We start from the raw sequence: 14,110 nt of genomic DNA on the forward strand, positions 1-14,110 counted from the left end.
TACGAACTGCAGAATGGCATCCTGCCGTGTCCCACAGCGTTTATGGCTCTCGTCTCCATAATAGCCACCACCTCGTCCTTCTTGCAGCAACTGCCATTTCAGGCTCCCTCTGTCTCTTGCTCTGACTTGCAGTTGCCCACGAATCCGTCTCTCCAACACCTTCCCGTTCTTCATTCTGACCAAATCACCTAATAGCAACAGTTGGTTTTTCCACATGCCTTCTCTCCACATAGTAAGGTGGTACTGCAAGCACCTTAGGTTTCTCAACCTCACAGACACCCTCGGGAGGTACACTTAACACCCCCATTTGACAGGTGAGGGAACTGAGGCAGAGCGAGGTTAAGCAACAGGTAACATGGCCAAGCGGTGGCACAGCCGCGATTCAAAGTGTGCGGCCTTGGTGGGGGCGGGGTAGGACGTCCATCTGCCCAGAGCCTGACTGCCCGTTGGCTGCTCGGGGCCGGGGTGAGGAGCATGAGGAGCCGAGGGGGCAGAATTCGAGTCCTGGAGCTGGGCCAGGGCTGGTTCTGCTCTTAGGAGGCCCTGAGGGGGCGGGCCTCCCTCGCCGCACCCCCACCCCGGCCCTGCACTTGTGTGCCTTCCCCACTCCCCCAGGCCCCAGAACGACGTCTGCTGGGGACCTTCCACAGGCTGCTTACGACTCACCTCTCGGCCTTCCCGTCTTTCATTTTGTCTCCACGTCGTGTCTGCTTGTCTGCCTGGGATGTCCTTTCCCGGCCCACGTCTGTGGATCTAACACCTGCCATCCCTCGCCACGCAGAGGGTCCCCAGGGGTCCTACCACCCTGCTCTGTTCTCCTGCGGGGCCGCTGCTGGTTTCCAGCAGAGCTTTCCTCTTCGCCCTCTGTGCTCATGCCCCAGGGTCTCTTCATTCTCGGACTTGAAACCTCCCCCGCTCTGGGCTGACGCTCTGACAGTCCACACTCTATCCCGAGCTGCAGACCTGCCTACTCGACACCTTGACTCGGCCGTCTACTAGGCATCTCCAACTCGGTCCCCGGGGCCCGAGCATCGGATAGACCCCAGGGACCACCCTCCTCCCAGCCCTCCCATTTTGGGTGAAACAGCACCTCCAGGCTCAATCCTTCCAGTTGCTGAAGCCCAAAGTGTCGGCGTTGTCCGGCGCTTCCCTCCCTCCCACCCCACAGCCTCCAACACTGAACCCCATTGGTCCTCCTCTCAAATTATGTTCAAACAGGACTTACTCATCACAGCTTCTGCTACCACTCTGGACTCAGGCATCATCTTCTCTCCCCTGGATTGCTCAGCAGTCCACCTTGCCCAGTGGCCCTCCACCCAGCCACCATCGTGCTCCTGATAATCTGTAAGTGGGGTCCTGCTCCTCCTCTGCTCAGAGCCTTCCTTGGCTCCCAGTGGTGGCCAGTTCCTCTAACCAATAAAAGCCTACAGGATCTGCCCCTCTCCCTGTTCTCTGACCTTGACTCTTAATTCTGCGCCCCCCCACCCCCGCCCCCGGCTCACTCAACTACACCCTGCTTAGTTATTCCCCCAACATTGCAGTCATATGCTGCCTCAGGGCCTTTACACTTGCTGATGTCTCTGCTGGAATGCTCTTTGCCTCAATACCTTCCTCACCTTCTCTGAGTCTTCAGTCATATGTCACCGTCTCAATGGGGTCTTCCCTGACCAACTTAGTTAAAATCCCACTCCCCGTGCCCCACACCCCCATCCCCTTCTCTGCTTAGATTTTTCTCCTTGGCACTTATCTATCACCCGTGAACGTTCTATACAGTTGACTTATTTTTGCCTGTTTCCCTCAACTATGGTTGTCAGGATTATTGTTTTGTTTACTGCTGAATGGCATTTTTAAAAAGATTTTATTTATTTGAGAGACAGAGAGAGACAGCATGAGCAGAAGGGAGGAGCGGAGGGAGAGGGACAGACTCCCCACTGACATGGAGCCTGACGCTGGGTTTGATCCCAGGACCCCAGGATCATGGACCTGAGCTGAAAGCAGATGCTTAACTCACTGAGCCACCCAGGGGCCCTGCACAGCAGTTTTTAAAGAAATGAAGGAATAACTGTGTACACTCAACCACCCTACCTGACCACACACACCTTCAGAGTTTTAGTCTGAGTTTTCTAGAGAAACTAGACCCATAGGATATATGTACAGGAAAAGATCTCTTACAAGAAATTGGCTCGTGCCATTACGGAGGCCGAGAAGTCCCACGATCCGCCGTGGGCAAGCCGGAGAGACCCGAGAAAGCTGGCGGTATAGTTCAGTCCGAGTCCAAAGGTCTGAGAACCAGGAGCACCAAGGGCAGGAGAAGACACATATCCCAGCTGACGCAGTCAGGTAGAACAAGCCAAATTCTCCCTTCTACCAAGGCCCTCAATGGATTGGACGGTGCCCACCCACACGGGGAGAGCAAACTGCTGTTCTGAGTCCACGGATTCGCTGCTAATCTCCTTCAGAAACACCCTCCCACCACACCCAGAAATAATGTTTAGCCTAATATCTGGGCATCCCATGATCTAGTCAAGTTGACACATAAAGTAATCATCATCATGGTTACTCACTTCGTATCCATTGTGCCTTCCTTGGATGTAAGGAGCATTCAACTGTGTCTCCTGTCTCTTCATTCATTCAGCAAACACTCAGCCAGGATTTTCGCTTTATTTATTAGGCAGGCTCTAGCTCACCGTCCTGACATACAAGGCACCCCCATCATACGCGCAGGGAAGCCAACACCATGGGATCCGACGCCCCGTTGCACGTCCGTCAGCATGTGCTGCTGCATACCTACTGTGCACCGGCCACGGGGCCAAGGCCCTATCCGTCTGCGGGCTTTTTCTCAGTCAACACATGCTTCCGTGCCCGTCAGTTTCCCTGCAATCAAGAGCGTGCTTACATGGCCGGTGTTGTTGGGCATGTGGAAAACTACACAGGAGCCGGTGGGAAGAACAAAGCAGCACCGCGCTGTGGGAAAGCACAAAGCTGGAAGCCAGAATGGCTGCTGGTCCCAGCTCTGTGCTGAGCTGTTTAACCTTGACCTTGATGTTGAGGAGGCAGCTTCACATCCAGCCTCAGTTTCTGTACCTGTAATCAGACTTGCAGGAGCTGACCTCCCTTTCCAATCTCAAATACTATGAAATAGTGCCTGAGAGGCAAATGGCTGTAATAAGGCTGTTCATGGTGAGGTCCCATGCACAGCCGGCCCTGGGGGTCCAGAAACACCCCAGGAGTACCCAGAGGACGGCGTATGGTGCCACCGCTATGGAGTATTAGCAGGAAAGGTTCTGCAGTAAAACGCTTCCTTGCAGTGGAATTTCAAATTTAAAAACCTGAAGAAAAAAAAAAGCTCTTTTCTTTTTCTAAATAAAAAAATCTTATAAAATATTAAAAGTTGAGTGATCTGATTTAAAGTGGGTTCAAGGGAAGAGAACTGGCCTGTCATTCTATGACCTCCCTCTCCAACTCCCATCATCTAATGCTGTGTCACAAATTACCCCAAAACTTAAGTTTATGTTTTGCCCATTTCTGGATCTCCTATCAGGGATGGAATCATGGTGTGATGGTCAGAAAAGGCCTTCCGCTGTTCGGGTACACCTTGGAGATACTGCAGGTCTGGTTCCAAGCCACGGAGATACGGTGACTCTCACAATACAGCGAATCAATAAATTTTTGGTTTCTCGGTGCATGTAAGTTATGTTCACACTATACTGTAAGTATGCAATAGCATTATGTCAGTAAGAAAACAAAGTACACACCTAAATTAAAAAACATTTTATTGATAAAACAGCTATCATCTGAGCTTTCAGCGAGTCATAATCTTTTTGCTGGAGGAGGGTCTTGCCTCCATGTTGGCTGCTGACTGATCAGGATGGTGGTTGCTGAAAGTTGGGGTGGCTGTGGGGATTTCTTAAGATACTGAAGTTTGTTGTATCAGTTGACTCTTGCTTTCACAAATGATTTTTCTGTAGCATGAGATGTTGTCAGGTAGAATTTTTTTAATTTTTATTTATTTTTTAAAGATTTTATTTATTTGAAAGAGAGAGAGAGAACGAGCAGTGGGGAGGGGCAGAGGGAGAGAGAGAGAAAGAAGCAGACTCCCTGAACAGGGAGCCCGATGTGGGGCTCGATCCCAGGACCCTGGGATCATGACCTGAGCCGAAGGCTGACACTTAACCAACTGAGCCACCCAGGCGCTCCAGCATTTTTTTTTTTTTAAGAGAGCATGCACACATGGGGGTGGGAAGGAGCAGAGGGAGAGGGAGAGAGAGAAAATCCTAAGCAGCCTCCATGCCCAGCACAGAGCCCACAAGGGGGCTCAATCTCATAACCCTGAGACCACGACCTGAGCTAAAACCAAGAGTCAGGTGCTTAACCAACTGAACCACCCAGGAAACCCTACCTGGTAGCTCTTTACCACCAGGAGAACTTCCAAAATTAGGAGTCAATTCTCTCAAACACTGCCACTGTGTTATTACCTAAGTTTATGTGTTATTCCAAATGCTTTGTTGTCATTTCAACAGTCTTCACAGCATCTTCACAGGGAGTAGATTCTGTATCAAGAAATCACTTTTTTGGGGCGCCTGGGTGGCTCAGATGGTTAAGCGTCTGCCTTCGGCTCAGGTCATGATCTCCAGGTCCTGGGATCGAGCCCCGCGTCCGGCTCCAGCTCAGCAGAGAGCCTGCTTCTCCCTCTGCCTCTCCCTCTGCTTGTGCTCTGTCTCTCTCGCTCTCTCAATGAATAAATAAAATCTTAAAAAAAAAACCAAACCATTTTTTGGGTTTTATGTTATGGAGACAACTTCTTCCCTTAAATCTCATGAACCAACCCCTTCTAGCTTCAAACTTCTCTTCTGCAGCTGCCTCCCCTCTCTCAGCCTTAACAGAATTGAGGAGAGTTAGGGCCTTGCTCTGGTTAGGAATGCTGTGGCTGGTTTCATCTTCATTATCTTTCTCCATATCAGCAAGAAGGCTGCTCTGCTTTCTTATCATCTGTGTGTTCACTGGAGTAGCACTTTAAATGTCCTTCAAGAACTCTTCCTTTGCATTCACGACTTGGTTAACTGGTCCAAGATGCCTCACTTTTGGCCTGGCTTGGCTTTCAACATGCCTTCCTCACCAAGCTTCATCAGGTCTAGTTTTTGACTTTAAGTGAGAAACACGTGACTCTTCCTTTCACTTGAACATGTAGAGGTGACCGTAGTGTTATTAACTGGCTTCATTTCAGGATTTTTGTGTCCCATGGAAGAGGAGGGAGATGGGAGAATGGCCAGTTGGTGGAGCAGTTAGAAGACACACAATATTTATGTGTGGGCATAGTTCATGGTGCCCCTAAACCATCACAAGTGTAACGTCAGAGATCACAGATGACATAACAAATACGATAATGAAAAAGTTTGAAATATTGCAAGAATTGCCAAAATGTGACACAGACACAAAGTGAGCAAATGCTGCTGGAAAAAGGGCATAAATATTATGCAGGATTGCCACAAACCTTCAATTTGTCTAAAAAAAAAAAAAAACAAAAACAAAAAAACACACAGGAACTGCAAAGCACAATAAAATATTTTCCCTCCTTAGAGTCTGGTCTCCTAGCTCCTAAGGTAGAACCTCCATGGATACATTCCTGCTCCCAGACATTCTGCTAACATTCAAGCTGCCCCCTTCCCTGCCCTTTTAAAGTTGTTTGAAGAACTACTGAGAAGATACATATGAACTTTCGTAAACAATATAATGATACAACAGATGCAGAAGTCCTCCAGGTGGGTTAAGAAACCTTTAGGGGTGCCTGGGTGGCTCGGTCTGTTACACCTCTGAGAGTCCCATGTTGGGATCTCCACTCAGCAGGGAGTCTGCTTCTCCCTCTCCCTCTGCCCCTCCTCCAGCTCCTGCTCTCTCTCAAATAGATAAATCTTTAAAAAAAAGAAACCTTTAGTTCCTAGATGCTCCTTCCTGACCCACCTCCATTCTTACCCTTCCCAGGCAACCACCGGCTTACACTCCATATTCTTCATTTTGAATTTTCATTCTCTTGCTTTTCCTTATGGTTCTATGCCAATTTTATCTCTAAACATGTATACATATAGCTTCATTTGGCCTGTTTGGGTATGCAATGGAGTCACACTGTACATATTCCCTTCATGACTTTTTCACTCATTTTGTTGCTGTAGTCTTATTACATGGAGACACCACAATTCCTGTGTCCATTGTTGTCTGACGGCTCTTGGGGCTGTTCCCAGGTTTTGGCTTTTGCTGTTCCTAACAGCACCATGAATATTCTTGTACGTGCCTTCTGGTGCATAGATGTACATTTGTGCTGGGTATGTATCTGAGTGTGGAGCAGCTTGGTAGCAGGACATGCACGTTTAACTTGATACTGGGTAATGTCAAACTAAGTTTTCCGAAGTGACTGTACCAATTAATTTACACTCCTGTCAGCAATAAATAAATGTTCCATTTGCGCCACATCCTTGCCAACATTTGGCTGTCAGACTTGAAATCTGCTCCGTAGCTGAAATGCAATGGTATCTCAAAGCAGTTTAATAATGTGTCTTTTTCCTCATTGCTGAGGTGGACTGTTTTTATGTTCCTGCCCTTTCTACTCTCATTAACATTTGCATCAAAGGTTCCCCAGGTAAAAGGAAGAGATTAACAGGCTCCCTAAAGTGGCCATCTCTGACAGGCCCTGATCCCGGGCTAAGGCTCCACCAGCCAAGCCAATTACAGGAATGTTTTAGGTGCCTCTGCAGCACACCTGCTCTTGTGCACTCACAGGGCCTTGTCCTAGAAGCTGGGGGGCAGAGGTGAAGAACCCTGATCATCAAGAGGTAGAGACAGACCAGAAGTCACATATACCGTCTCCATGCGGAGTAAACCAAAGTGCTCTAATAAAACACTGAGTACCACGGAGCGTACGAGACAATCCTTGGTGGAGGCAATCCAGAGCAGGGAGGTCAGGAGAAGAGTGTATTTGGAGCACAGAGCAGGTGCGCGCATACGAGGGAATCAAAGCAGAGGTCTGCAGGTGACAAGCCTGGTGTCTGGCAGGAGACTACGGGCCTATTTAGAGGCCTCTGGAAAATGCCAAGGGCTTGAGGCGAGGTAAGTTTGAACAATAACATCCTGGCTACAGCCTGGCCATGTAAAAACCAGTCAGGAAAAGTGCTAAATGTGCTAAAATGCAGACAAAGTATTGATTAGTTGTGCCGACAACACTGCACCGTGGCATGTGAAAAGCTGGGAGTCCCCGGGATGGCGCCAGCAGCTCTGAAAGCTCCTATTCGTCAGAGGGGGATGGGAGGCAGAATGGAAAGGTGGCGAAGAGGCGGGGCCCGGGGAAGTCACGGGCCTAGCTCTCACTTCAAATACTTGCTCCATCACTGTCTAGCTGTGCCATCCTGAGCAGGGATTCCCACCTCAGCCTGTTTCTCCACCTACAACTGGGTGGGGACAAGAGCACTTCCCGAGAGAGCGGTCTGAGGAGGATGGAGGATGGAGGATGGAGGACGGAGGACGGAGGACGGAGGATGGAGGATGGAGGATGGAGGACGGAGGATGGATGGAGGATGGAGGATGGATGGAGGATGGAGGATGGAGGATGGAGGATGGAGGATGGAGGATGGATGGAGGATGGAGGACGGAGGACGGAGGATGGAGGATGGAGGATGGATGGAGGATGGATGGAGGATGGATGGAGGATGGAGGATGGATGATGGATGGAGGACAGAGGACGGAGGACGGAGGACGGAGGATGGATGGAGGACGGAGGACGGAGGACGGAGGACGGAGGACGGAGGACGGAGGACGGAGGATGGAGGCGGCCAGTGCCTGGCACGGGCTGTGGCGAACACGCATTTGGCTAACACTGTTAGCACTCTACAATCACTCAGGATGGAACAGAAATATTTTGGAAAGGTTTTTGGCTAAGGATTAACACGAAATAGGAGTTTCTGCTCAACAACCTATGCACAAGAAAATGAAGTGCACGTGGGTGACTAAAGGGCGCAGGACAGGCAGCATTCACGTAAGCACTGACTGAAGGACGGCGGCGCCGTGCCTGACTCAGCCAAAGGCTGGCAACGGCAATAACCAGTCGATCCATCCCCAATCCCCAGAGGGGAAGGAGGGAGCACACACCCACACACCGCTCTGTGGGCAGAGGCACGCAGCCAAGGGCACATGGAGTGCTGAGAGGGAGCTTGGCGGGGGTTACTGCCCTAAAGATCAAGACCAAGCGGTCAAATCAAGATAAGCTGAAAAATGGAATCCAAAAAGCCAACAACACGAAAACGTAAAGCTCAGCAACCTCCATGAAGCTTCTTCAGCAGCGAGTGCTCATCATCATCAACACGAAACCCGAACTCTATTCAGCACTCGTGCAAAGAATCCCAAGACCACCACTCAGTAAGAAGGCACACAGAGTGGATATTAATACCTTTTAATGTTTCACATTGTTTTTTCTCCAGAAGATATATAACAAAATACATAGAATTTAATATGAATCTCAGTACAGTGGGCAATTATAGAATCTAAATAGGACAAGTCGATAAAGTATAATCCTTCTTGTAGGGGCCAAACATTCCATTCCACTAAGAAGAGAAAATCACAACATGATTAGGCACAAACATATCATACTGCCTATTGTTCTAACTTCTGAGACTGGCAGGCTTGGAGGAAAAAACTATTAAATAAATAAAACTGAACACAGTCAACTGCCTCAGTTTCCCCCTGTTCTCCTTTCCCAGGGTCTTCACAGAACCACGTGGGTGAGGGCGTGAGGCACAGCCGTGTGGGGTAGGTTTAAGCACTGTGCTGACTAAGTGCCAGGCAGACGCAGAAGCTCCCTGAGGTGACCAAGAAATGTACTGCGGATCAGCTGATCGGCGTTGCCGCTGAGAATCTGGGCTGAGGGGAGGGGTGACCTGCTGGCGGGAGGCCTGATGGCCACAGCACAAGTTTCAAATCCAACTTCAAGAGAGACAAGGTGGCCCACACGTAATCCTGGAGTAGTCAGCACATTCACGCAGAAATCTAGAACTGCAGAGCTAATCCCTCTCTGTGACACTACAAGTTGGAATGCTAATGGAGCATAAACACTTCGGCCACAATTCCGCCAGGACCAGTCATTCATTCAACAGAAAAAGTCAAAACCATTTGGTTTTTAAATGAAAATCCTTCACATCCACCTGTGGTCAAAAATAATAACTTATGACATGAATACCTTCCTTAAAAAAGCAATTACCACAAAAGAGTTAAATCATAAATGTGGGAAGACCTATTTTCTTCCTATGAATGTAGCTCGTAGGAAGGGACAGATACAAAGCACATGTGAAAAGTAAGGCCGTGATAGTCTATGTTTTTAGCTTAAAGCTAAAGTTACCCCCAAAAAAGGTATTACACAAGTTAAATGTTTCTTACTGCAAAAGAGCTCACTTAGACCAACACAATAAACTATATAAAGGAAAACATTTATTGTTTTTCCCCATTTAAGGTGCCCCTCTGCCTCCCTGATGAGTCCTGGTGGGAATCCTCCTCTAGTGAGAGTTCCATGCACCAGAGGATTACTTCCAACAGGCTGGCCAAGCAGCCACCTCCTTTCCTAAACACAATTACAACTGATAATAGTCGGTGATGTAGCACATGGAGCAAATGTGGCCAGATTCAACCATAACTGTACTTGTTCTGGACACAGAACTCATCAGGGGAGACACTGCTCAACGGTCACAGAGAACAGGACACGGGAATCCTGGGACGGTTCTCTTGTGCGCGACAAGCCTATGCAGCCTCCAAGGGACCAAGTCATGCCTCCCATGCACAAGGCGCCTTACTTGCATACTCTAGCCAAGACTTATTTTTGGACAAAAATCGACTACTAACATGTCTCTAGTCTCATTTACACCTTGGAGGAAAAAAGAAAAAAAGAATCAACATTAGAAAGCTTAACAGTGAGAATCAGCAAACGCAGAAAGGGAGGGTCGTGCTCAAACTGCTCGACAGCTGTTCCATCACTGCCCACCACATGGGCTTGAGGCCAGTGACTTCATGGACGCACCGCGCCGATGCACTGCCGAATGTCAGTTCCAGTCCATCACGGTGACCCCAGTGAGACGCTGCCTGCCTTCCATTCACCACCTCCTACCCACGAGATCCAAGGGGGCCTTGGGTGCTGTGAGCACAGGACATGCATGTGCCAAAGCCCAAGACCCTTCCTAAAACTTCTCCTTGGATTTGGGCAAGGAAACAGGGCAGTGGTTTGGAGTGCTGGCGGCAGCATCCACACTGGGGCTTAACCTCAGCAGCCGGCCTGGAGGATGCTTCCCCCAGAGCGCTTGGTCACTGACAGAGTCGTGAATACCTGCGGGGAGGAGAGAGCAGGAGATTTTCAGACACCTGAGCAGATGAATTAACAGCGAGCAGTGCAGATAACACCATACCTACCTATCAAGAGTGACTTAGCAAAGTGATATATGTACTCCTCTGCACCTGCTTCCTTGGCCCCATCCTGCATTTCTGTACCTCATTGACCTAAAAGGGTACAACTCTGCACTGAACAGTATTCCATTAACTACAGTATACTATATACACTGTATACTACAGAACCCAATTTCCAACAGTTAATATATATTACAAATTACATATCCAGGCTCCTATATTACTAATATGCTATTTGCAATATGCTCTGGGTCACTCCAGCAGTCTCCTTGCACCCACAGCTAGAGGTACAATTGCTGGGTTGGAGGATTATGTGTCACTTCTATGTGACTGGATTCCCAAGGTCCCGGACCAACAGATACTCTCATCCGCAGTGACTGATGAGTCTGCCTCCTGTCACATCCCTGCAAACATTTGGTGCTTGTGGACTTAGAGCCTTAACATCTTCAGGTGGCTGTTTTAACTGTCTACTACTCAAGAGCATCTATTCACAAAAACAATGGCTTATTCAAAAGAGTCCCTGGGGGGAAGCAAGACTCATCGAGTACCCACATCTGTATCGGCACACCTGGACACCTGGGCAAACTTTTTGGTCAGCTACCCCCTTGATTCCTGAGAAATAACTAGTTTCCTGGCTTCCAATAAAGAGGAAGGATCAAAGAAATCAAGACCACTTTGACTTATGCAGGTCAAAGCAACAGGAATCAGCATCAAAACTACTTATGAATAAAAGGAGAAAAACTTTTGTGTAAAAGAGGAACATTACTGAGAAAAGCCCTGGGTCCATTTCAGTCTTAAAGTAGTGACAAAAAGCCTTTTTATTGCTTATATACCAGTATATATATATATATATATATATATATCAGCCACACCTTAAAAAATTCAAACCCAAGTAATAATGGGCAGTATTTTAAAACATTAATAATATGAAGCCAGAAGAAAATATGAATGATTCACATTTTTAAAAAATAGGTTAGCCAAGTGGTGCCTGGGTGGCTCAGTCGTTAAGCGTCTGCCTTCGGCTCAGGTCATGATCCCAGGGTCCTGGGGTCAAGCCCCGCATTGGGCTCCCTGCTTCTCCTTCTCCCACTCCCCCTGCTTGTGTTCCCTCTCTCGCTGTGTCTCTCTCTCTGTCAAATAAACAAAATCTTAAAAAAAAAAAAATAGGTTAGCAAAGATATATAAAAATCCTTGAAAGTTAGTCCTTTTTTACTAAAACAGAAAAAAAATTTACACTGAATTTTGTAACATTTTCATTAGCACTCCTAAATTCATGCTGATGACACTGTAAGCTATGACAACTCTTTTGAAAAGCAGTAAAATTCCTTTGTTTAAAAAAATGTGCAACTGTGGACAAGGACAGAAAGACTATACATGATAATGAAAATAGCTGTGTTAGAATGATATCATGGGCAATTTAAAGTAACATCAAACACGCTGGCTTCAATTTTTATAAAGGAAAAAACATAAAGAGCCAGCGAATGCATTACAGTAAATTTCAGGCTTCTGAATTTATAAGCTTAAGTTTTATTTTTCAGGAACTAATTTAGAAATAGAACTGGTAGGAGATGTGGATAGAAAAGGAACCCTGGGGCGCCTGGGTGGCTCAGTCAGTTAAGTGTCTGACTCTAGATTTCGGCTCAGGTCATGATCTCGGGGTGATGAGATGGAGCCCCAAGTCAGGCTCCACGCCAGTGTGGAGGCTGCTTAAAATTCTCTCTCTCCTTCTCTCTCTGCCCCACCCTGCCCTGCTCACACAAACCCGCTCTCTCTTAAAAAAAAAAAGAAAGAAAGAAAGAAAGAAAAGAAAACCCATCAAAACAAAAGATTTTTTTTTAAAAGAGCTCTTATCTATTTTCTTGTACTGATAACATGCTTACGGGGAAGATATGCACAAGCCAAAGTGCCACTGCTGATTAGTCTACATGAAAAAACTAACAAGGTCAATTTTTGCAAGATTCTTATTTGCACGTAGCTGCTTTAGAATTTTCATAAAAACACATATTTTTTAAAATGAGCCTGGAGGCCGCCCCTTTCTGCTTCTCTAGGCCAGCACAAAGATCACTTACAGAGGTCAAGGGCTGCTGTAGGCACTTACCTCACATTCAGATCTGCCACTGCCTCCCCAGGCTCACAAGCCCCCCTACTCCAGGCTGCAATTAGGTTGATAGTTAAAACTTTTGATTTTCAGCACTAAGATTGACTTAAAAACATTTCACGGGAGTCTTTCCTAATGCTCTCTCCTCTTGAGCTATTATTTTTCCCCTACAAATAAACTTGATTAATTGAAATTACTACTCCAAATGATGTGCAATCAGTTTCCTATTCAATTATCGCTGCTCAGAAATCCGGAATAAATTATCACCACACTGTCTTCACACTGAATAACGCTAACACATTACTGATGCTCCAGGCATTAAGACTCCCCCGTTATTCACACCAAAGAGATCTCAATCAAAACAAGAGTACTCTCTCCTTCTTTTAGAGCAATTCCTCAACTGAGGAATCTGTCGTCTTTTCTCAGTAATTAGTCCTCAGAACCAGAGGTTGGTTGCTCAACTGCCCAGGTAATGTTATCAAAATGGTATGAAAAGCACTCAGTGATTCATTCCGCAAACCACCCATGGCTGGCCCGGAGCTGGGGCTAGTTCTGAACATTTTAAAACAGTGCTCAGGACCAGTTTTTAACTTTATTATTACCTCTAATCCAACCCATGGACTGACATTTGTGAAATCCAATAAAAATGTATTAGAAAATGAAATTTTAAAAGGCAGGTAAAATTAAAAGCCAAGCTCAGATACGGTCAAACAGCTTATCAAACTCCTACCCTCCCTTCTTCATTTCCATCCATATCTCACATGGACTGGTCACAAACCCTCTGGGGACATTGTGAGTGGCACATCTCTAGAGCCTAAAGCTGGACATGAAAACAGTGGGTCCAGTAACTAATCTAATTATTGTCCAAGTCACACCTACCTTTAACACAGAAAAAATCGTCCCTTAAAATTGCCTACAAATCAAATTTCACTTTCCCTTGTTCAAGACGCTGTAAGAAATATTTCCATAGCTGGGAGACTGGAAGACTTTGGTCTTTCAAAATCTGATTTGTGAGCAAGTACTTCATACTGTGGGAGGAAAAAAAAAAACCAACACTCCTCTCTTGCCTGAACAGAAGAAAATAACTGTAAATCATGTATCTAATAAGAGGCTAATATCTAAAATATACAAAGAATTCATACAACTCAACAGCAAAAAATCAAATCCAATTAAGAAACAGGTAGGTCTGAACAGATATTTTCGCAGACATCCAAATGGCCAACAGGTACATGAAAAAATGTTCCACATTATTAATCATCAGGGAAATGAAAATCAAAACCAAAATGAGATACCACCTCACACCTGTTAGTATGGCTACTAACAAAAAGAAAAGAATTAAGTGGTGGCGAGGATGTGGAGAAAAGGGAACCCTTGTGCACTGTTGGTGGAAACATAAGTTGGTGCAACCACTATGGAAAACAATATGGAGGTTCCTTAAAAATAGAACTATCAATATGATCCAGGAATTCCAGTATTGGGTACGTATCCTCCCTCCAAAAAAACACCAATTTGAAAAAGTATCTGCAACCCCATGTTCCCTGCAGCATTACTTATAATAGCCATGATATGGAAGCAACCTAGGTG

General features: G+C 46.6%; 1 protein-coding gene across 5 annotated transcripts in view; it reads right to left on the reverse strand.

The window, feature by feature from the left end:
* Positions 1-8,418: 8,418 nt before the first annotated feature.
* Positions 8,419-14,110, reverse strand: part of LOC113921420 (thioredoxin reductase 1, cytoplasmic) — a 61,612-nt gene continuing 55,920 nt past the window's right edge. For all 5 annotated transcript variants that reach the window (XM_027591993.2, XM_027591992.2, XM_027591991.2 and 2 more), the window contains one exon: positions 8,419-10,351. In XM_027591993.2, the coding sequence (XP_027447794.1) occupies positions 10,289-10,351 (63 nt within the window). In that variant the 3' untranslated portion in view covers positions 8,419-10,288. The remainder of the gene's footprint in view (positions 10,352-14,110) is intronic.

The sequence above is a fragment of the Zalophus californianus genome, chromosome 9, assembly GCF_009762305.2.
Source record: "Zalophus californianus isolate mZalCal1 chromosome 9, mZalCal1.pri.v2, whole genome shotgun sequence".
NCBI classification, from domain to species: domain Eukaryota; kingdom Metazoa; phylum Chordata; class Mammalia; order Carnivora; family Otariidae; genus Zalophus; species Zalophus californianus.